A 25,206-nucleotide genomic window follows, 5' to 3' on the forward strand; every position below is an offset into this window, starting at 1 on the left:
CTCGACTCTACCACCTTCCCACGTCATTCTTGCCAACTACGTTTTATTTTCACCGGTTAATGCACTCTCACACTCTGCAACTTTTGATACAGTGATTGAGAACGATGATACACTTTCACCTTAATTTTATACACAGTATAAATATTAAATGAATATAAAAGATTTATGTGTAAAAGTATATTTTTCTTTTTTTTTTCTTTGTCGTTACTAGTTGGAAAACAAAGTCGGTGTGTATTGTCCGTATGTTTAGGTTCTCTGTTTTTCAGTTCTATGGTTTTTGTTAGTCATTCGCTTAACAAAAAATATGGTTAAAAAATCTATTAAAAATCTTAAACATAGATTTTTACAACTTTAAATAAACGGCCATAATATTTTTATACTTTCATTTTTCTAGTACACTTATTTCACAACTTCATAAATTATTTTTTATTATAATATTCTATTTAAATTTATTTTTATTATGTTAATATATAATATTTTATTATACGAAACAATCGTCAAATGAAGGTAGATAGAAAAGGTAGTGTGTCCAATAATATTTTTTCTTAAATAAAAGTTTCATTTTAGCTCTTAAGAGAAATGGTTAGCTTTTGTCTCTATATAATTATGTTTAGTTGTTGCTTTTTATATAAAAATAATTTAACAAAGGTTTATAGAAGAGTTATATTATAAAATCCCAAGCATAGCTAACGCTTCAAGGAGTAAGAAGAACATTCAAGTTCCAAATTTCAATTCCCGTCAACGAATATATCCTTCAAACTACTATATAATGCATACCAAGAGTCAACGAAAAAGAAAGGGCACCACAAAGGCCCAACAATCATACCATAAAAAAAGGTTACTTCCATAAATTGTATAAAACATACAAGCTTTTTAAAAAATATTTAATAATATATAATGTTTCGCTTAACTTTTTTATTTGTTGTTTTAATAAAAAAACAATTATTGTAATTTAGTTACGTGTTTTAAAAATCTTTATTGCAATTTAATTATTGTATATATTAATTAGTTACAAATATATTGTAAAATCTATTTATTAAAATATTATCTAACAATGTTAACGAAAAATAAATTATATATTTTATAATAATTTACACTCTTCTATTACTTTTCATTAAAGTCTAGTTAAAGATACAATATTATAATGTACGTCCTCTCTTTCCATAACATATTAAATTTTCGATTTATTGAACCCTTTGATGTTCCATTTCAAAAATTGAAAATGAAGACACGTTTTGTTATTTGATTTAGTTCATTGGAAGATACTTAATTTTTTTTTAACTATCTCTTTCAATGGCATTTATATACAAGGATGCTTATATAATAAATTAATTAGAATATTCATTTTTATAGCATTTTTTTAAAATTTAAGTGAATCATTCACATTGTATTTTGTTCATCTTATGTCTTTTTGTCATCCAAAAAAATTGTCTTGTAAAGATTTTTTTTTTTGCTTAATATGTTTTAGTTTTCTTCCTATAATCACGCATATAAAGATAGAAGATGAAGATATATATTGTGATCATCATATTAATAAGGTTTTTCTCATTTCTTAAGAATTTTTTGAATTCATAAAACATTGGATGATATGCATCATTTTGAGAAGGGTTAAGGTTGGTATATATGTCTTGAGCTTAGACATAAGGTGCCTAAGATTTTTGATGAAGTTGAAGCTCTAGAGTGATTGTCTTTGGTAGAAAAAGAAGAGAGGGAAGAAAGATAAAACCAATCTAAAGAACATTACAACAAAAAATTGTGGTTCTAGAAGAAAGATTGTCTAATGACATTTGACAATAATATTCTAATGGACAACGATGCATTCATAAGTATTAAACCCATACAAATTTGAATGCATGATGGAATGACAAGAATGTTTACTGGTGTGAATAAGAAATTGATTTTGGTGGGAGAAACTAAACATGAGATTTTTTATTATAGTATTAAAGGTGAAATGGTACCATTTATGTGAAATAAGTTTCTAACAACTAGGGAAGAATTAAAAAAAAAACATATATACTTTGCAAAGGTTCACTATAAAATACTTAATTTCATTTGACTTTCAATCAACATGGAGTAATTTTGTGGCATTAGCGTTTTGGCTGCATGAATGCAAAAAGAGACAAAGATGTTATTTAAAAGGAGATTTATTTAATAATCATATTGAAACTTTCTACTCTTATGAGCATTACATGTATGCTATAAACATACATTTTTTAAGGTAGTAAACACAATCAAGACTTCGTTGGACAATACCTCATTGAATTACACTCATTCTTATTGTTGGGATCTTTAAGAGGTGTCATTCAAAAGTGTACAATATTTCCTCTTTAGTGAATATCGCTTAAACAGATGATTCAAAAGTGTACAATTCCTTTGATGTCATTATGCTTGTGAAAATTAGATAAAATTAGATAAGACAAAAATTATAAAATGAAAACTCATTATAAAATCATTTTTTCTAATAAATTGTTTAACAACGAGTATTTCTTATTTTTTCCAGGTCAATTACAATTACCAATTCCTTCATATGTCATTATGCTTGTGAAAATTAGATAAGACAAAAATTATAAAATGAAAACTCATTATAAAATCATTTTTTGTAAGATTGTTTAACAACCCGTGTTTCTGATTTTTTTCAGTTGGAGCTATCATAGGATGATAGAGAAAATGTTGGAGTGAAAGAGATGAAAAAGAAATGGTTGAGAGGAATGAGGGAGGTGAGTAAGGGTTTGGGGGTTTCTTGTTTTTTTTTTTAGTTTTAAGAATGCAAATTATTCAAATACCTTGACCTTAAAACTTAGAATCCATTATATATAAGGGTATTTTTGTCTACTAAAACCCGATACACATTGTTAAAATATACCAACTGAAGAATAGATGTACGCAAGTTAGCAAACCCATATATATATATATATATATATATATATATATATATAAACTATGGTTTAAACCCTCCCTTGGTCCTCATTTTTGTATGAAAATCTCAGTTTGGTCATCATTTTTTCATCTGTCTCAATTGGGTCATATTTTTTGTAAAAATGAACACATTTTACCCTAACCGTTAAATTGTAACAAACGGCGTTAGTTGGTGCTGACGTGTTGCATAGTTAATACGCTGATGTCAAAATATTTTATTACGTGGAATTTTTATTTAATTTGAGAAATTATGACATGGCAACCTTTATGACGTGGTGATGTTTTGACTAGAACCAGATCTTCTCCTCCCTCCCCCTCTGCTTCCTCCCCCATTGGCAACACCGGACTCAACTTTATTCTTTATGGGTTGTTCTCTCTGATGCTGATGCAGTCCAACACTCACTCACGCCATTGCCTACTGTCACACTCCATATGTCTTTCATGTTCAAAGTTTCACCCTTTCCTTTCCACTTTCAAAACTCTCTCTCTCTCCCATTCTAGTAACTGCGCAGTCATTTTCTCTCTCTGCGGAAAACCCAAAGAGGAAAACACCTCCATTGGTTTTGCTTGTGACTGAGGGTGATTACCCACAACAACATTCCAAATGTGCCGTCCGTGGTCGGCTTCTACCGTTATTTCTTTGTCCCTTGCTCCATCGAAGTGCTTTAACACTGCTCGTTCATCCCTTTTGTAGTTCGACAATTAAAAAAGTGATTCCATAAAGTGCCTATCTACTTTGCGGCATTGTCAAAGTCGTGGGCACCCAAATTCGAATTTAATTGTTGTCTTACGTTAAAAATAAATAAATCAATTTCAAATTAAAGCATGGGAGTCAGCATTTTTGCATTTGACAATGACACCAATGGCACATTCGTAATTTCTGCAAAAAAAACAGGTAACACACTTACCGCGAGCAGGTGAGACGAACGATTCTCAATTTCACCGATCATGTCACGTGGATTGGGCGCAGGAGGCAGTTCTACCACGCCGGAGAGTGATTCTCGTCGGGACTGCGATTCCCTCCTCATTAAGGGTGTGTTCACTTGGACGTAATTCACTGTTTACGTGTGTTAGCGGGCGATGAATTGCCGAGAAAGTCGTGTTCACTTCATGGAATTTGCAAGCAAGAAACCAGATTGAATTGCGGGATGTAGATGTTTTTTGTCACCTGCATACTTGAGAAGATTTGAAGGGATCCTAAGCTTAATTACTCGTGTGCCCCCCACATTTAAAAAATTTCCAACTCAACTGTTGCATGGGAAAGTAATGTTTAATATAATATTTGCAAGTTCGAAGCTACTGTAACCTATGTTTTATATAATATTTGGAAGGTGCAAGGCACTGTGCAGTCACGCGACTAAACTCAAAGGCCTAATTTGCCTAATTTTAATAATAATTTATTTTACTAAATTATAATTGAATTAATTTTTATAAATTAATTTTAATAATTATTTTAAATTTTTTTCTATTAATAAACATTTTTACAAATTAATATAACATAAACAAATATCATTTTATATCACCTAAATACCTAGGGGCATTTTGGTAATCTTAAATTTTTACCAATTAAACAAATTTTTTAAAAGTGTCACATCAATCAAATTCTATACTAATTCTCACAAACTTTACTCCTAAATTCACTCTCAATCACCTTCAAATCCACTCAAATAAACACAAAAAAAAAATTACCCTCAAATCCATTCAATCACTCTCCTCCAAATCATCTCCCCCAATCAACCCCAAGTGAACACACCCTAAGGAATGATAGAACTCCACCACTTCCGGCACCTTCCTCACCTTTGTCGTAACCTGCCTACTCCCCTTCGACGGCGGAGGTGGAGGAGGCGGAGCAGCCTTCAATGCAGCCTTGAAAGGAGGAGGAGGCGGCGGGGGAGGTCGTGATATCACTTTCTCTATTTCGACATTGCCGTTCTCCGACGCTGTAGAATCGGTGTACTGCGAGCGCATTGATGAAGAAGACAACGATGGTCTCGGTGGCGGTTTGGGAACGCGAGGCGCACGTGATCTTGTTAAAATGGACTCAGTAGAATCGGCGAGCTCCCCCGAGTCACGACGCGGCCTTTCACTTTCAGCCATTTCTGGTTTAAAATCTTGAACAGTTGCTTCAAACTGCTTGTGGTTCACACTTCTATGATCCGACGTCGTTTTCTTCAAACTCTTGATCAAAGTGGACCTCGCTGGCACCTCCAAAGGCGCTTGAAGCCTCACCGAAGAATGCTCGTCGTTTTCCATCGAAGAATGCACTTGAAGATGGAAAGACATATGGAGTGTGACAGTAGGCAATGGCGTGAGTGAGTGTTGGACTGCATCAGCATCAGAGAGAACAACCCATAAAGAATAAAGTTGAGTCCGGTGTTGCCAATGTAGGAGGAAGCAGAGGGGGAGGGAGGAGAAGATCTAGTTCTAGTCAAAACATCACCACGTCATAAAGGTTGCCATGTCATAATTTCTCAAATTAAATAAAAATTCCACGTAATAAAATATTTTGACATCAGCGTATTAACTATGCAACACGTCAGCACCAACTAACGCCGTTTGTTACAATTTAACGGTTAGGGTAAAATGTGTTCATTTTTACAAAAAATATGACCCAATTGAGACAGATGAAAAAATGATGACCAAACTGAGATTTTCATACAAAAATGAGGACCAAGGGAGGGTTTAAACCTATAAACTATTTGAGATATTTGAGTGTAAGAAGGAAGATACAATTTGTACTTGGAGTTGTAATTTTCTTTTAAATTAAAAAAATGATAATGTCTTATTTAAACAAATCTATACTTTTATAAGAATTCTTTTTTTTTTGTCTATATTTATTTTTCAATTTTATTTTTAAGTGTATATCTTTTTCAATTTTATCTTCAAATAAAAGTTTTTTTTTTAAATTTAACCATTTTTTTATTTAACAACTTTTTAAAAATTTAACTATTTTTAAAAAATTAAATAAATAAAAGTCATGTACAAAATAAATAAAAATTATCTTTTATCAAATTATAAAAATTATTTATATAAACATGAAGGTAATAAACATGATAGAAAAATAATGAATTTTTTATATTTGTTAAGATAGTAAAAATTGAAATAAGTTAATGGTTAATCAATGCCTTAATTTTATGCATGAACAGCCAAATCGAATAAGGTGTAATAATTTTAACTTAAATGATGATTTTAAATTTAAGTTTTAAATTTAAAATCGTGTTAAGTATTTAAAGAAAGAATTCGTGTACATAGAACTCTTACAAAATTCAAAATAGAATTGTTTCACAATTATTTATAGTCTAAACAAAAAGTCTTAACTCAATGTCCCTAAGAAAAAAGATAGCATAAAAGTGCAAATAAATAATATCCACATTCTTGTAGAAATTGAAATATAAATTTATAAAGATTATAATAAAATAATGAAAAAAACAATTTATTCTTACTAGCGTGAATATAGGTTAATTTGTCGATGAAATCTGAATGTATCACGTTTTTGTTATTTCTTTATCTGAAGGACTAATTATGTGGTTGGTGTTTGCACGTTATCATTTTCTATCCTTCTTGATTGAGATAATGCTATTTATATAAAAAAAAATAACAACATATTTTGTAATTACAAAAATACCTAAATAAAATATAAAATAAGATGAATAATTAATGATAATTAAAATAAAATATAAAAAATATTTCACAAATGAAATATTATGTTTTGCAACACACAGTAGAAATTTTACATAAAAAATGAAGATAGTAAACTATTTTCACAATAATAATTAGTTTTCTTTTATAAAAGGACAATGATTAATTATATGCATTTGTCATATGCAATTATGCATTTCCAGTCCACATCTAAAGTTTTATCCTATAAAAAATTATAGAAAAAAAATTAATATTATTTATAGATTAGACTAAAACATTGTAATTTTTCACATGCGTTTGTCTATTGGATTTAAAAAAAAAAATGTTTTGGTTCCAAAGATACCTTTTTCAAGTTACTGTTTCTTTGACTTAATTTGTTTTATATTTTAGAACAATACCTTAAAATTCAAAAAGATATAGTTATTACCATTTGAAAGAAAATCAAGTCTGGTGTAACAGTTAGTTTCATCTTTCAATCTCCAATTTAAAAGAAAAAGTTAATTTGTATGGTCTGTCTCCAGGAGAAGGAAAGTGAGATACTTTCCCTATCACCAAAAAGCAAAGGCACAAAAAAAAGTTAGTTGAAGTCCCAATTTTCCAATTTGATTTTCCTCTGCAGATTCAATTCATAGTTGAGCTCTCTCTATCAATTCATTTCTTGCATTTTCCGAACTGATTCGGTGAGTTACATTTTTCTGCTTGAGATCTTTCCTAGACATTAACCATGGGGGCATGTTTTGTTTTGTGATGAACTCAAGAGACTAAGCATATTGTAATAATCAAATTTAGTCAATTTAAATTTCGTTTTAGCTTTTGTTTTATATTATAGCTCGTTGGTTGGGTGCACCAAATCCTTAGCTTGAGATTGATTGCTGTGTTTGTTGGCAATGGAATGTGCCCCCAATTCGTGAAGTTTGGTTTTTGAAGTGGTGCTGTTGTGGAGATCCGGGAGTTGTTTCGTCTCTTATGCCCCATGAGGAGTTTCTTCCCTGCAGAATCCTGTAAAGAGACGCATCCAAATACTTTGAATCCTCAGTCTTGGCTTCAAATTGAAAGAGGGAAACTTCCCAAGTTGTCATCGTACCCTTCCTCTGCCTCAATGTGAGTTTTTCTCTCTGAACGGGTCCTTTATTTCAATTGAAGCTTTCCCTTTCTGCCAATTTAATTAGGTGCTTTTGTTTTTTGGTGGGGTTGGGATGGGATTTTGTTTGCTTTTATGTACTTTAGAGAATCTCTGGTCAAGGTCCCTCAGCCAGCTGTACGGCCTTTCTATAAGCCTGCTGATTATGTGGAAGTTTTGGCGCAAATCCATGAAGAGCTCGAGTCTTGTCCTCCACAAGAGCGGTCGAATCTGTTTTTGTTACAATACCAGGTCTTTAGGGGCCTTGGGGAAGTTAAACTGATGCGTAGAAGCCTTCAGGGAGCTTGGCAGAAAGCCAACACTGTTCATGAGAAGATTATATTTGGGGCATGGTTGAAATATGAGAAGCAAGAGGAAGAACTAATAGCCGACTTGCTTGCCAATTGTGGTAAATGTGCGAAGGAGTTTGCACCTGTAGATATAGCATCTCATCTTCCATTTGATGTAAATGTAAGTTCTGTGGGGAGAATGACCAATGAGAACTGCATTTCTCAAAATGTTACTTTTACAATTGGCGATGAAGAGATAGTTTGTGATAGACAAAAAATTTCTGAACTTTCGGCACCATTTAATGCTATGCTAAAGGGGTATTTCAGCGAATCACGTGCTGAGACTATAGATTTGTCTGAAAATAATATCTCTCCATTTGGTATGAAGGCAATAAGTATTTTCAGTTTGACTGGCGGTTTGATTGAGGTCCCCCCAAATCTTTTATTGGAGATATTAGCTTTTGCAAATAAGTATTGTTGTGAAAGACTTAAAGATGCTTGTGATAGAAGACTTGCATCCTTGGTTTCCTCCAAAGAAGATGCTGTAGAGCTCATGGAATATGCTCTTGATGAGAATTCAACTGTACTTGCTGCATCCTGTTTACAAGTACTTTTGCGTGATCTTCCAAACTGTTTGAATGACAGTCGGGTAGTAGAGATATTTGTTCATGCTAATAAGCAGCAGCTAGCAGTAATGGTTGGGCCAGGTATATTTGCACTTTTCTGTTTCTTAAGTGAAGTTTCTATGAACCTTAATTCTTGTTCCGACAAAACAGTTCATATCCTGGAACGGTTAGTTGAGTTTGCTGAGAATGACAAACAGAGAATCCTGGCTTTACATCAATTGGGATGTGTAAGACTCTTACGGAAAGAATATGATGAAGCACGTCTTCTTTTTGAAGGGGCCGTAAACGCAGGCCATATATATTCTGTGGCAGGTTTAGCTAGGCTTGACTTTATAAAGGGCGACAAGTTTTTATCTTATGAGCTGCTGAGCTCGGTCATTTCATCTGTTACTCCACTTGGATGGATGTATCAGGAAAGGTCATTATACTGTGACAGTGACAAAAGGTGGGATGACCTTGAGAAAGCAAGTAATTTGGATCCTACACTTGCATATCCTTACATGTACAGGGCTGCCTCTTTGATGAGTACGCAGAATGCTCAAGCTGCACTAGCAGAAATCAATAGGATTCTTGGGTTCAAACTTTCACTAGAATGCTTAGAAATACGATTTTTTACCCATCTGACTCTTGAGGACTACAAAGCAGCTCTATGTGATGTTCAAACAATTCTTACTTTACGTTCAGATTATAGAATGTTTGAGGGACGTGTTGCTGCATCCCAACTCTGCACACTTGTGCGTGAGCATGTTGAACGTTGGACAACTGCTGATTGTTGGGCTCGGTTATATGACTGTTGGTCTGCAGTTGATGATATTGGGTCTCTGTCTGTTATATACCAGATGCTTGAATCTGATGCGGCAAAAGGTATTCTGTACTTCAGACAGTCATTGCTTCTCCTCAGGTATGTTATGAAATTTTTGAAGGCTCTTGGAGTCAGTGCTCAAGGACTTAGTTTTGCTAGAAATCATAGTAGGTCCAAACCTCCATATAACCCCTCCCCCGTCCCCCTAACAAAATGTTCTGATATTTGGTATCTGTCATTAATTTTTCCAGCCTTAACTTAACTCACTGTCACGTGTATTACGAACCTAACACAATACTTGGTGTTTTATGCTGACAATGTTGAATCATATTGTAAATTTCATGACTAAGAACATGACAATGGTAGCTACTTTTGATCTTCTGGCTTTACTTGCACATGGAAATCTGTTTTTTTGAAGTTGTACATCAGTGATAATAAACTCAACCATTAAGGAGGAAGTATCCATAGAACATTATATTTTACTTTGAAATACAAGTTATCCCTGTAAAATTGTGTCTGTAAAGGAAGATTCTCTGGTTTCTGGGTCTTTATCTTTCTAAATACTGACTTTGATATGATGCCTCTATAAATCTGATGTATTTATTTGACTTAGGTTGAACTGTCCTGAGGCTGCTATGCGGAGTTTACAGTTAGCTCAGCAACATGCATCAAGCGAGCATGAACGACTTGTATATGAGGGGTGGATCTTATATGATACAGGTCATTATGAGGAAGGACTCCAGAAAGCAGAGGAGTCTATTAGTATCAAAAGATCTTTTGAGGCATTTTTCCTGAAGGCCTATGCATTGGCTGACTCTAGCGTAGATCCATCATGCTCACCGATTGTTATCTCACTTCTGGAAGATGCCTTGAAGTGTCCTTCAGATAATCTGCGCAAAGGTCAGGTATGGTTCTATTGTACCACTTCTACAAAATTATTTCACTAGTTAGAAACTATGAAGAGAAATGGAAAATTAATAGAAACGAATGAGAAAAATGAACAAATTTGTTGAGTAATTGAGAACAGGAGAGAGGTGGTCTCTTGGAGGCTTTCCCCTTCATAAATGGTTTCTCCTTTAACACACAAATTGTCATATTTACTTGACGAATCCCCCTAATCTGATTTTAGCAACAACCACTTCTAACTAACTAATGGACTAATTGGCTATCAATTGCCCGTATGCAGTCCTCTTTATACATTCTAGCAATACATCCCAATTTACATTTGTTTGCTAAAAGACTTCCAATGGACTTAACTATCAACTGACTCCCACTTTGGTTATGTATTAACACTACTTTCTCTGCATTTTGTGTTGGGGCCTTATGTGTCATGGCTGGCCTTAACAAGGGTTGACCTTGAATTAGTTAGGTGAAGCTGGCCAACCAAGTGTTGTGTTAAGAAGTGAACTTTAAGTCTAATTCAACTCCACAAAATCTAGTTGTAAAGTGTGGTTGATTCAACAAACATCAAACTTCGCTTGGATAGACTCTAACCAAGCTCTGATACTGTGTTAAGAAGTGGACTTTAAACTTAACTCAGTCCCACAAAACCGGTTTGTAAGATGAGGTTTACACCCACTTATATATTGTGAATTGGCCTTATCTCTAGTCAATGTAAGACTTCCAATATTTTGCATGAAATCTAATATTGTAGTCTGAAAAAGATATATATTTTATGCCCTTTTTGGTGTTTGATTGGAGTAGCCTTTCAACAACCAGCTTATCCTTGATTGTAGTGGCTTTGGCACCCATAGAGGAAGAAGTGTACACAGAGATTCCACTTTGTTTTAAGGAATAAAATATGTAGGCTGAAGAAAGCCTTGTGTAGACTTAAGTAGCCCCGTGCTTGGTTTATGAGACTTATTCAGGCTATGATTTCATTGGGGGTTTCATTAGAGTCAAGGTGACTATACTCTATCAAACATTTCATAGAAGGGAAACTTACTCTTATCTTGGTCTATGTAGTTAATAATAATATGATTGTTGCGGGATGATGAACATGAAAAATTGATCTTCAAGGAAAGGCTTGTTGCTTAGTTAGATACGAAGGATCTCAAAAAATTAAGGTACTTCCTTGGGATACAAGCCATCTAGTGGGAAAAGCCATTTTTTATCTCTCCGAAAGTATGTTCTAGATCTTCTCAAAGATACAAGTAAAATTGATTTCAAGGTGACTATAGATCTATAGAACAAAACCATATAATTATGAGTGATGATGATAGCTTTGTAGCAAATAAAGGTCAATATAAGAGGCTTGTACGAAAGCTCATTTACTTAGCTCACATCTAACCAATGGTCAGTTAGTTCATGCATGATCCAAGAGAGTGACACTTATAGACTGTGAATCCTTCAATATCTGAAGCCAGGTCTAGGAAAGGGATTGTTGCTCAAGAAAGATGGAAAATTAAATATGGAAATGTATTCATTGGTGCAGACTATGCAGGCTCTGTTACCAATAAGGTGCAGACTATGCAGGCTCTATTACCAATAAGAGGTTCACCTCAAGATATCACATGTTCTTAGGTGAAAACTTGGTGACTTGGAGAGGTAAAAACAAAATGTAATTACAAGGTCCGGTATGGAAGCTGAATTCAGAGCTATGGAACAAAGTGAATGTGAAAAACCTGTGATCTTTATTGTAATAATAAATCAGCTATTAGTATTGCTTATAATACAATTCAACATGAAAGTATAAAACGCATCAAGATTAATTGACACTTCATCAAAGAAAAACTGGATAATGGTCTTATCATTACTTCCTACATCCCTTCCAAACTTCGGCCTGCAAAAAGGCCTTTCCACACAATAGTTTCTTAATCTCATATGCAAGTTGGGTATCCCTCTGCAACAGATTCAGGTGATTGTTTGATGTAAACCTCCTCTTTTAAGTCACAATGCAGAAAGACATTCTATTGTTCTTGTGATGCAATATCCATTGATAAGAAAAGACAGACAAAAAATATTTTGGTAAACAAAATAATCTGCCACCATAATCATGGCCAAAAATCTGGTCATAAGCTTTAGTCACAGCTTGAGCCTTTAATTTTTCCTTCCATATGTCTGTTAGGGCTCATGATGACAATGAAGTCCCCTTGACAACCAACTGTATTTTTTTCGAGAAGTGCCTAGAACAGAATATAAGATTGGAATTTAAGACTGTCATCTCATCAATTATGGTCTGTCTCCATCCTCGACAGGAAAGTGTTTCTTGGACAGTTCACTATCTAACTTAATATTTTGATTGTCATTGATCACTTTCAAAGTTGGCTTTTAACTGTGCGGGTTCCTTGGCACCAAGTAATTTTATCAAACATCTTTGAAACATCTTGCAGAGAATAATTTTGATTCTAAGTATGTCTTGGGAATTAAAAATAGTGATACAGGTGCAATACCAAAGCCACACATAAAAAATAACATACCAATCTAAGAAAATTTTACATTTTTGTTTTTCATGATATAATATAAATATGTGAGATTAATATTACGAAATGATGAGGAAGTTAATGAGGATGTTACACATGATACAAGTAAGATGCTAAAATGGAGAAATACATCGAAAATTATTATTTGTAATCGTAATATGCTTACCAAGCTCAGATATAAGTTTTGCGGCTGTACATTTGGTTGTAGTATGTGGTTACGAATGTCGGGCTATAAAGGGCCGAGAAAAATGTGGGAGTAGAAAAAATTGAGAATGTTAAGATGGATGCGTGGCCATAAGATAGGATAGGATTTGAATGATTGTATGCAAAGAGACATTGTTGTGGCACCAACTGAGGTAAAAATGATAGGAAATTAATTATGGTGGTTTAATCATGGACATAGAAGACCACTGTAAGCACCAACTAAGAGGAGACTGTATGGTTTTTAATCTGTGAAAAAGGGAGAACTAGACTGATATTAGAGGAAATTGTTACAAAGAATTTCATTGTAAAAAATGTCTCTAGAGATTTGGTCTTTAACACAGAGTCATATGACATCATGTGATGTATGTAACTAGTCTTACTCCCCGGGGTAAGGCTTTTGTTCTTACTGCTGTTGTAGTTTCTCATTTGTTATAATTGGGGTGCCTGAGAACGCAAAGTAAATGAAGCCTGTGATGTAAGAGTCAAATGCATTGAATTTCTGCAGTAAATGAAGCCTGAGAATTCAAGTAGGCATAAACAAAAATCAATCAGAGAAGAACTTGAAATAAGACAGAGATGGAAATGTTACAATATAGCAAATTGATAAGTCAATGAAGATTCACCATAAAGATTGTCATCTTTGATAAGAACCTGAGTTGGAGACGTCAAGGAAGATTCGCCACAAAGAAATCCATCTTTGATGAAAATCAGAGTACGAGACGTCACAATTTATCAAATTGATAAGTCAAGAAAGATTCGTCACAAAAAATTCAATCTTTAATAAGAACTAGAGTTCTAATCCAAGAACCAAGATAATCATCTCTCAATGAAAAACCAATTTTCATATAATGATCATCCAAGGTGTCTATAAATGTTTAAGCCACCTAAGAAACCCTAAAAGAAAGCTCAAACACAACGAATCAAAAAATAACTTGAAAATTCAAAAATCGACTTGGACTCGTTGCCCAATGAATTCACTCTCCTAGCGACATTTACAAACTGTTAAATTAAAAGAAAATTACAAATAGATTTAATTGCATATAATTATTCTATAATTGTGCTCCAAGCCATTATTTTCATGTTCTTCGAATTCCAATCTTCATGGAGCATCATAAGCCTCAAGTAGATTTGTTCTTTCAAGCATTTGCTCTTTGACAAGCATTTGCTCTTGGACTTTGTTATAGGTCCTTTGAATTGAAAAAGTTCTTTCTCAAGTTCTTCAAGTTCTTCTACTATAGGATCAAGGGATAATCTTCTATCACTCCTTCCTTCTTGAAGCAAATTTGTTCATACCACTTGAAGATTCAGGAAATAGTCCTGAATCACTTTCCTTCTTCACTTTGATAAGAACTTGTTTGAACAGGAGGTCCAAACTTGATAATGACGGGAAGTACAAGATATTGAGGCCCAAAACTTGCAAGCTTTATTATTGATTTAAATAGGAGTTTTCCTGTGTGAATTACTAGAGAGAAGTATTTTCTAATCCTCACGAATTATTATTACGATTTACACAATTTAATTAGTTTTAGGGATTGACTCGCTACACCCAATATAAGTAAAGCATATAATCTCTTTCCTATTCTATATGCAGAATGTATAGTCTATATACTAGGAAGATCCAAACATTGAATTGATGAACTATTTAACAGGCTTAAATGAAAATGCTTATTTACCCCAATCTCTCTGCATTCTAATTTCTGGATTTGTACATTCTTGTATTACGTGGTTATAAGTTTTGGCCAGTCTGTGGAAGTCCAGAATAAGAACTATGAAGCGATGTTGTTTTAGCTGAACTGATGAACTCGTAAAAGTTTTCGGCTATTATACTTTTACAATTTGCAATATCAATATGTTTCTCCAACTTTGAACATAATTAATTAGTTGATTAACGACTTGCATTTTCATTTCCATTTAATTTTCAGGCACTGAACAATCTTGGAAGTGTTTATGTTGACTGCGGTAAATTGGACTTGGCTGCTGATTGTTATATCAATGCCCTTAAAATTCGACACACCAGAGCTCATCACGGTCTTGCGCGTGTTCATTGCCTCAAAAATGACAAGGCTGCTGCTTATATGGAAATGACCGAACTAATCAAGAAAGCAAAAAACAATGCATCGGCTTATGAGAAGAGGTCTGAGTATTGTGATCGTGAACAAGCAAAGGCAGATTTGGAGATGGTCACTAGATTAGATCCTCTTCGGGTGTATCCTTATAGATATCGTGCTGCAGGTTAGTGTTTTACCTAAGGATAATAAATATGCAACATCTGGGCCTTTTCTGCTCGAGTAGATGAATGCAACCATGCATCTGCGTGAATATTTACGTGCATAAGTGGCATGTTTTAGGATCCTTGTTAAACATTTTTATTTGCCAGTGATATAGTGTATTTGAAAGAACAGAGATTCCAGTTTTAAAGCATTTACTACATGTTGAGTGTTGGTTATTGTGATGTTATAAAGATCCGTTCCTTTAATGATTATCTTAAAATTTCCAAATATTAGATTTTGTCCATTATTGTTGTCATTGTTTTGGCCGCCATGTTTTAATGTGAAATAGATAGATTGCTGAAGTGTTTTGGTATCTGTGGTTGCAGTATTGATGGACAACCACAAGGAAGAGGAAGCCATAGCCGAACTCTCGAGAGCAATTGCATTTAAAGCTGATTTGCACCTCTTGCATCTACGTGCAGCATTTCATGAACACAAAGAGGACGTGTTAGGTGCGCTAAGAGATTGTCGTGCTGCGCTCTCAGTGGATCCAAACCACCAAGAAATGTTGGAACTTCATAATCGAGTCAATAGACACGAGCCGTGAGTTCAAAACATGATCACATAGTAGATGGAATCAATTGCACGTTCAAAATATGGCTGCACTGAAAAAGTTAGTCATGCCTTCAGGAATTGACATTATAGTGATGACCACCATTTGATGAGCTGAGTCATGAAAATCAAATTTGTAACATAGAAAATATAGTTACATATTGTTATCTTGTCTATAGTAATGAACGTGTCAACTATTACCATTTTTTTAGCCCCAGGGGAGTAGTCCCAATTTTGTAATTGTTAATTTTTTTTTTTGGGGGGTATATTAACGTGTTGTTTATCTCCCATTTGTTTCTCGGTTAAAATGGTGTGCAAGGCAATATATTAAAATATTTATTTGCTGCATTATAAGATGGTCTTTAACCATTGGTAGTAGTAACATGGATGAAGTATTCTTAATCCATAGAATTGAATTCTTTTTTTTTTTTTTCAGAACAACCTACTTTTATTTACTTGGAAACTTAGAAAAAAAAAATGTAAATAAAGCCATGAGATTTACTAGCAAGCTTCACCTACGTGAGTCGTAGGTTTTTTTGGTTGATTTTCTTTACCTTTCAAAATTCAAGATACTGTGGGTTATTTCTATTTTTCGAGGATATATTTCATAATTATCGTTCTGCCTTTATAATATAATTGGGTTGATAGGTATTTAATATTATTTTCGAGGATATATATATATATATATATATATATATATATATATATATTATATTTAAAAAAGTGATCATAAATGAATTGTTATGGATAGAATATGATCATTTTCATCCTTATGTTTAAAAATAAGTTTAATATTCAATTCTATATCTATAAAGATAGTCGTTTAAATTTTCGGTATTATATTTACTGTACAAATACCAACTTTAGGAAATTGATATTAAGTAGATATTGAAAAATATTTTGAAATTTTTTTACAAACAAATTCAATTAAATGTTTATGAGATTATCTAATATTTTATAAACGCTACAAGAAAAAATAGATTTACTGAACCAAATTCATCAATAAGCATAACAATGTCAATAAAAATAAAATTATTGACACCTCGTTAATAAATTTTATGATAATTATCGAAAGATAATAGAAAGTGAGTTTATGTCTAACTCATCCCCACAAAACCGGCTTGTAAGGTGAGGTTTTGCATCTCAATTATATATTATCATTTGGCCTTATCTCTAGTCGATGTGGGACTTCCAACACACCCCCTTCACGCCGAGGTATAGACATCTCGTGCGTGATAGTAGAAATTGGGTGGTCCGATAGCGGCCCGATTGCGGGTGGAAGAGAAGAATAGAATGCCCACTTAGAACTTGCTAGGATAGGCTCTAACCATGGCTCTGATACCATGTTAGGATAGGCTTAAAAACCCACTACTAATATGGTATCAGAGCCATGTTTAGAGCCTATCCTAGCGAGTTCTAAGTGGGCATTCTATTCTTCTATTCCACCCGCAATCGGGCCATTATCGGACCACCCAATTTCTACTATCACGCACGAGATGTCTATACCTCGGCGTGAAGGGGGTGTGTTGGAAGTCCCACATCGCCTAGAGATAAGGCCAAATTATAATATATAAGTGAGGTGCAAACCTCACCTTACAAGCCGGTTTTGTGGGGATGAGTTAGGCATAAACTCACTTTCTAATAAAAGAAATATTAATTATTAGAAAACAAAATTCACTAGTAAAATTTGTTGTAGATAACACCATTTGGTTTTCTTCCCCTTTCTTTTCTTCTTCTTCGTTTTTTTTTTCATCTTCTTTTTTTCTTTCCATCTTCCTCTATTATTGTCGTCCATTACTGTAACCGCTGTCCTTCATCGTTGTTGGAGTTGTGTCCATCACCTTCATCGTTGTTGGAGTCATTGTTAAAAATTAACAGTGATTGTGAAGAGAAACCATTGTCAAATATTTACATACTATTTGAATTTTTGTATTATTGTGGAGACATACAATGACAAGAATACAAATCCTGTGAGTCAATTTCAATGTGTCAACGAAATAATTTGAAATAATTAATGTAGACAATCCTAATACAATGAAAACATATTTCAAAATCATACAAAGTATAATGTATTTTCTCAATGCAAACAAACTTTCAAAAATTATCAAAGTAAAAAAATATAAAGGACACCCAGAAACCTACCATGATAAATATAAGGAGTTAAATATGTTTTTCGTCCTTTAAGTATCACACGATTTTGGTTTTAGTCCCTACTCGAAACTTTGATGGTTTTTAATCTCATAGTTTTGAAACTCTTACTATTAGTCCTTAAAATTGGACGGCGTTAACTTTTAGTAGATGTGGCAAATGGTGAGACCACATTTTATCCAAGTTGTCCTCTCCCCTATCTACCACGTTGGTTTTCTTTTTATTTATTGTATTTTTTGATATTTGCAGGATGCGCTTAATTGGTTGGATCCACACTTGCCAGCTTTATTATATTCAATGGCAAGAATGACCATTTCGCAGGAATACTCCCCTCTGGTTCTGACTTGAAATCTTTGGTCCCGCTGCTCCCAAACAAATATGGGGTCCAGGTTTAGCAAATGCGAAGGAAGGTGAAGGAGGGATATCAGGGAAGAAGTAAATAAAGGGGAAGTCCTGTCCTCTCTGATATCTATCTTTTCCCCAATCTAATTTATCTTTATCTCTTTCCCCGTTCGTTTCCGATTATCATGGCTGAAAACGTGGTGGCCAATAGGAAGCGTTGCGACACCAACGATGTAGTTTCGGATGGCGGTGCCAAGAGGAAGAACACGACACGCGACATGGGTCCGGCCACTGCATTGGCCCTCACGCATCACGAGTTTGGGGAGCACAGCGACGTCAACCTGTCCATCGAGGCCTCCGCCGCGTTCACAGATATGGAGCCGGAAATCCTTCGCCGAAATCTTCGACTAAAACTACTTTTTCCCAATTGAAGGAAATAGCAGATTTTGAATCTGGGCTTTTGTTGGATGGTGGAGAATATGGATATAAAAAAGGGTCTCTGATTCCGCTTTTGGTGACGGCCACTGTTAGGTTTGGTCTTGGTGAAACCACTGCTTCTGTAGTTGCCAATGCAGCTGCTGGCTTGGATGAAAATGGAGACTCAGAGAGGGAACAATGATGGGTGTGAAAGAGATGAGAAACCCCAAACGTGACACACACCTGCTCACTGTTAGCCACCTCATACAAAAATTTAACGCCGTTTAATTTTAAGGACTAATTATAATAGTTTCAAAACTAAAAGACTAAAAACCATCAAAGTTTCGAGTAGGGACTAAAACTAAAATCGTGTGATACTTAAGGGACGAAAAACATATTTAACCCTAAATATAATCTAATGAAAACATTGATAATAACACACAAATCAAATCAGAACATTTTAATAGAGTTACAACTAATGAAACTTTCAAAGTGTGACACAACTAATAATGAGATAACGAGTGACAAAAAAAATACAATAGTCATACACGACCATACATGAATTGTTATGACAAATACAAATATAAATGTTTACAAAAAGGAGAAAGAGAAAAAAAAACGAAATGTATTATGTGTCTGACAACACCATATTAAACATATTGTCTTCAATAAATGGTATTATGTGTCTGAATCATCTTAAAATAAATTTCAGTTAAACGTTTTACAACTTGTATAGGGTTAAATACATGGGTTTGAAATTGACGATAATTAAATTAGGTATTTTTTTTATTTCTTTTATAAAGTAAAATATTTAATGTTAATAAATAATCACTAGTACAGAATTGGATTTTAACGTCACCCCGTAGATGTCGGACTACAAAATAACAAACGTAAATTATTGACCGGTGGCATTTTCGTAAATAAGTGGGCATAAAGACGTCTGTTAGGAGGGGTCCCGACGTCTATAATATTATAGACGTCGGGACCCCTCCTAACCGACGTCTTAATGCCTGACAGGTAGGTGAAAAGTCATTTTTTTTCGCCTTAGAGACGTCTGATCCCGCCACCCCAACGTCTATATTCGATTATAGATGTCGGTGCCCCTCCTAACGGACATGTATATGTCTGACAGGTAAGTGAAAAGTTATTTTTTCCGCCGTACAGACGTCGGATCTCGCCGTACAGACGTCGGATCCCGCCATCCGACGTCTAAATGGCCTGACAGGATAGGTGAAAAGTTGTTTTGGACGTCATATTAGTGAGGGCCCGACATCTAGGCCAGAATAGACGTCGGTTCACCTGGGGAGCCGACGTCTAGTTTGCTGTTAAACCAGACATCAAACCCGCAGTTACGAGCACTTCATCGTCTTCCTTCTCGCCTTTTCTCTCCGCGGCATTGCTTTTCCAGGTGCGTTTTTGTCTCTTTTGAATCGTTTAAACGTACTTTTATTCCGATTATATTAGTCTTTGGTTGATTATCTTTCATTTGAACCGATTAAAATGAGTTTTTGTTGTGTTTTGGTGCAGTTTTTCTTGTGTCTTTGGGTAGCGTAGTACCGCATTCTCCCTTTGCTAGTTTCCTCGTAAGAAAAGCTTGCGTCTTTTGGATGTCTTATAGCGTTTCAACCCAAAACCGAACTTTGGTCATTGCCTAGTTCTATTGTCACCGTTCGTTTTGGTTGGCGGTTTTAATGGAACTAGGCAAGGACCCAGATTCGGTTTTTGGTTGAAATGTCATAAGAGATCCAAAAGAGGCAACATTTTCTATAACGAAACTAACAAAGGAAGAAGGTGCTACTACGCTACCCAAAGACACGAGCTGCAGTAGACTTCGATTAATGCAATGGCCGACGTCTATAGAGCCCTTTAGACATCGGTTAATGCAATGTTCGACGTCTATGGAGCCCTTTAGACGTTGGGGTTATGCAGTAACCGACATCTATAAAGAGGTTGGACCTGTTTTGAGTCCGACGTTTGATTAACGTCACCCATAAAGACGTCGGTTCTGGAGCTGACGTTAAAAGGACAAAATAACAGACGTTAAATGCCCTTTCTGTACTAATGAATAAAGCATAAAATTAAATATAATAAAGAATAAATTTTTTTATTAAGATATTTTTTATTTTCTCTTCTATTGTTTTTTTAAATTTCTCATAAATTATACTCATCTCTCACTCTCATACGCTTTCTTTTGTCTTGAAAAAAAAAAGATAGACACAAACTCATTAATTTTACTCTTATTTTCCGTATGTTTTCTTTTATTCTTAAAGCAAAAAAAAGATAACTTTCTCTTGTTTCAAATGAAATATTAATTTAATAGTTAGCATCTTTTTATTTTATTTTATGAGCCTTTCGAATATAAGTTTTTATGGATATAAAAGGAAAGATCATGTACTATGTGTTTTTCCATAATTGAATTTTAATTATAACTTGATTACCATATATTTTTCTTTTAGTAATCACGTCTCTCCATTTTTCATTAGATTATGATAAAAAGTATTAATCTTAAACTATTTTTTAAAAATAAAAAATAGGTAGATTAATGAAAAATAAAAAAATAGATTCATTTTTAAAAAATAATAAAAGAACATTGATGGAAACATTTATATTTAACTTCTTCATACTAATAATAATCCAATTATTTAATTAGATGAATCTTTCTTAAAGTTCAAAAATTAGTGGTGATTTATTTCATATTAATTACATGAAACATAATTATATTTTCTACATTAAAGATTATCAAAACAAGATCACAAAATAAAATAGGAGATGAAAATTTCTTGCCAACAATATAATTATTTGTATTGAAAAAAATTTGAATATTTTAGCTCTGATTCAATCATGAGTTTAAGAATATAACGAACAATAACTTTTATATATATATATATATATAATGCTTTTTATAATTACATAAATTAATTATATATATATATATATATATATTGTATTAATGATAGTAATTAAATATATATTTTAAATATATATTTTAAATATATTATTTTAATTATTTAAAATTTATTGTTCAAAATCCTTCACCGTAAGATTTAGAATATCTTGTGATCTTCATTTATATTGTTTGTTACTGTAAAAGACTTTTGATATCTAAATATATTAATGTTTAGATTTAAGAATTATATTTTAACTTTTTATAGTTTGTTTTTTTTTTTTTAATTTTGCGCCTAATGTCTCGTCTCATGCCACTACTTTTTAACTAAATTATTAAACACGTTTATGGTTTATGGATTATTCCGATATAAACAACCTTATAGTCATACTTTTATTAAAAAAATTCGAAAGTATTTTAATATAAAAAAATGGACCTTACAACAGTTAGGAGGTTATTGAACAGGAAAATACCAATTATAAGAACTTAAATGTTTCCTAATTTAATATCAACCATTACTTTTCAAACTCCAAAGTTCAAATAATTCATAACGGGATAGTGATTGTAGTTTATCGACTTTGATTGTCATAGAACTGTGGTTCATTGATAATTAATTAGAAATAATATATAACATATTTAATAATAAAATAATAATTATATTATTTATTTCATAAGGTAAAAGATTATTTCAACTAAATAAATCAGGTAGTAAATATAATTAAACCTAAAAGGTAAGAGTTTACCTTAATTTTGACAGAAAAAAAAATGAAAAATCGTGATAAATGCATGTCTTCAAATAAATATATAGAATATTAATCTGGTAATTGGTGAGATAGACTGATTTCTTCCAATTTCTAAAATAATATAATTTATAAAATTGTGGGTATAATTTGTTTATATATCAACCTACTTTGATGTGATATTTTCATTTAAAAGGATGACGTAATAATATGATATTACAGATGGAGTAAAAAAATGCTAAACAATGAATCTAAATATGTTATTTATTATAAATTTAATTAAAAATTATTGTGGTGACTTTATATTAACTTTTAATTCCATGATATAAGCAACTTGTCTCCATTAGGTTGGGAACATGTTAGGAAAGTGAAAATAAAAGAAAAAACAGAAACCATCCTTTCAAAGGAGCAGAAAGAAAAGACCATTAATAATGTACCAAACATAAAAGAACCACTAATTATAAAGGTACGAAATTAAAAATAACAAGTCTACTGATAGAAAGTCTAGTAGCTTCGAGAAGTTTCATCATATTTTATTTCCTTAATATTCAATAGATTTTTCTTGCTAGGTGTCGTGAGGATATTTTGTCCACGTCAACTTCACAGTATAATAATACTGGCACAGTTCAAGAACAAGAACTAAGAACCACGACTTCTTATTTTTTAATTCTGAGAAAAGTAAAATGTATCAAAGAAGGTGTGGTTGCATAATATAATAATGTGTTAAAAGGGATGATATTCTGAGTGAGTGACTTAATATGATTAAAAAAACACAGCAAGTTGGACTTATGATTATGTGAACTGGATTTTCTGCATGGCTGAGTCACTCTCTCACATTCCAAGGATATAGATAGGAGTAGAGTCTGATGTGTCACACAACAACACATCTTAGTTCCATGTTTTTTCTAAGTTATTTTTTTTTTAATTATATTATATTTATTATAAAAATATATATCATTCTTTCAAAAAGTTTCACATATACAAGACACGGTTAATTAATTATTTATTTTTCTTTACTTACAATATTTTAACTCAAAATATTAGGTAATGCTGTTGAATCTAATTTGTCTGACCTAAGTACTAAGACTCACTTTGAAAATGTAAATATTTTAATCCTTAAATTTCACACATTGTACGTATATTTAATGTTATAGGTACTTTTCGTCTTTTAAGATATATAGATATTAGCTTTCCTTTTTCATATTCAGTTTTATGTTTTAAAAACAATCTGAAATAAAACATCATATAATAACTAAAAATGTATAGAATATTATTACAGACATCTATTTTCCGAATCATTTTTAATCATAAAAATATTTATCTTTTTATGCTAAATAAAGTATTACCTTATATATCTTAATTTTTTAAATATATAAATTTTAAAAATAAAATAATTACATTATGTAAATGGTATAAAATAAGTGGTGATGGAAATAAAAAAATGTTTTATAAAATAACAAAAAAAATTATTAAAAGGTTGGCATTTATGGATGGACAAGTAACTTGTTAGGATAAGCAGATATTTTCCCGACCAAAGATTGATTTTTTTGGGGTGAAATTGAAAACCTAGGATCGGTTTGATCCACACTTTAAAATAATGGATTGAACAGGGTTTTTCAGCAACAAAATATCCTTGTAAGAATTTGAGTGTAAGCATATAGGTTGAGAAGTCTTCATTCAAAGAAAGATAAACGAAAGAACATATCGTTTGAAGGTGGGAGGAAGACATCAATAATTCATCTTCCAAAAACTTAAAATAATTAACAAGTGATACAAAAATAGTAGATTCGAGAACATTGTAGAAGGTTCATTGGGTTGATTTGAAAATATTAATAGATTTAATATTCCGTCCACACACAGGACCTAAAGAATATTAAAATATCACGTAAGAAGAGAGAAGCAATGCGCTCTAAACGATACAAGTTAATTTTTTAACGGGTGAGAATAATATTATTATAGTGAAGAAGATGATGATGTACAATTATATATGAATATAAAATTACAGGTTGGAAATCTTAGTGGTGAAGAAGCTTCTGGATTTGTGGTCTGCAAGGATGTCTGGATCTGCATGGCCGAGTCACTCACTCACTCACTCAGATCGAGGAAACTGATATGGAGTATGTGTGTGTGATTTTGGAGCCTTATCACCCACTACTTTGCTTCTCAATAACTTCATTAATTAACTAATTAAATATTTTATCTTTACCTTTCTTCTTCTTTACTCTGCTTACAATTGTGTCTTTCTGCTTTCCAACTTTCAACCGTGCGAATATTTTGCTTTTACAAATTTATATAGTTATCTATCTAAACATTGTGTGAATTTTCTGTTTTCTTTCTATCTCTACAACATCTGTCACACCACTTGCTTTGATCCTTGTGAAGATAAATAGAAACTAATATACACAAAATTTGTTATAACATAAGATGAATTACAAACAAGAAAAATATGGCTATATTTACATGAATTAAAAACTTAACCCTCTGAAAAATTTATGGCTGAAAAATAATTTCTTTTTGTTTCTCAACATTTAATATTCTTTCTATATATTTGTGTAAAATATATGCATGTTCTTAATTGTACATTGAAGTGCAACTATCTAGTTTTACCTCGCAAAACCTTTCCAATATTATACATTATAGAGAAAAAATAATTATATTTCAGAAGTTGTAAATACATCTATACTAAAAATTTAAGTGAATTTTGTCGATATTTATAAGTTTACTTATAATTCATGTTAAATATTAGTCTTTTGGTTATTTTTTATTTATTTATTTTAATTATAGAAAAAAATTGTCCTTTTTATATATTTTTATGGAATTCAAGAACAATTTTT

The 25,206-nt window shown here is 32.6% G+C and overlaps 1 protein-coding gene across 4 annotated transcripts; it reads left to right on the forward strand.

The window, feature by feature from the left end:
* The first annotated feature begins 7,004 nt into the window (after positions 1–7,004).
* Positions 7,005–16,195, forward strand: LOC108347981 (ETO1-like protein 1). 4 transcript variants are annotated; one of them, XM_017587465.2, is made up of 6 exons: positions 7,009–7,235; positions 7,385–7,656; positions 7,783–9,492; positions 10,007–10,298; positions 14,942–15,251; positions 15,616–16,195. In XM_017587465.2, exons 2-6 carry the CDS (start codon positions 7,529–7,531, stop codon positions 15,834–15,836), a joined length of 2,661 nt encoding a protein of 886 aa, XP_017442954.1. In that variant the 5' UTR covers positions 7,009–7,235; positions 7,385–7,528; the 3' UTR covers positions 15,837–16,195. The 4 variants fall into 4 exon arrangements, with proteins under 4 accessions (XP_017442956.1, XP_017442954.1, XP_017442955.1 ...); XM_017587466.2 differs by having other exon boundaries at positions 7,483–7,656; XM_017587463.2 differs by having other exon boundaries at positions 7,010–7,235; positions 7,469–7,656.
* The last annotated feature ends 9,011 nt before the right edge of the window (positions 16,196–25,206 follow it).

This window comes from Vigna angularis, chromosome 2 (assembly GCF_016808095.1).
Source record: "Vigna angularis cultivar LongXiaoDou No.4 chromosome 2, ASM1680809v1, whole genome shotgun sequence".
Classification (NCBI taxonomy): domain Eukaryota; kingdom Viridiplantae; phylum Streptophyta; class Magnoliopsida; order Fabales; family Fabaceae; genus Vigna; species Vigna angularis.

Coding starts and splice junctions, on each gene's coding strand:
- LOC108347981 (XM_017587465.2), top strand. CDS start 7,529: ATGAGGAGTTTCTTCCCTGCAGAATCCTGTAAAGAGACGCATCCAAAT. Junction 9,493..10,006: donor CAGTCATTGCTTCTCCTCAG/GTATGTTATGAA, acceptor TATTTGACTTAG/GTTGAACTGTCCTGAGGCTG. Junction 15,252..15,615: donor TTATAGATATCGTGCTGCAG/GTTAGTGTTTTA, acceptor CTGTGGTTGCAG/TATTGATGGACAACCACAAG.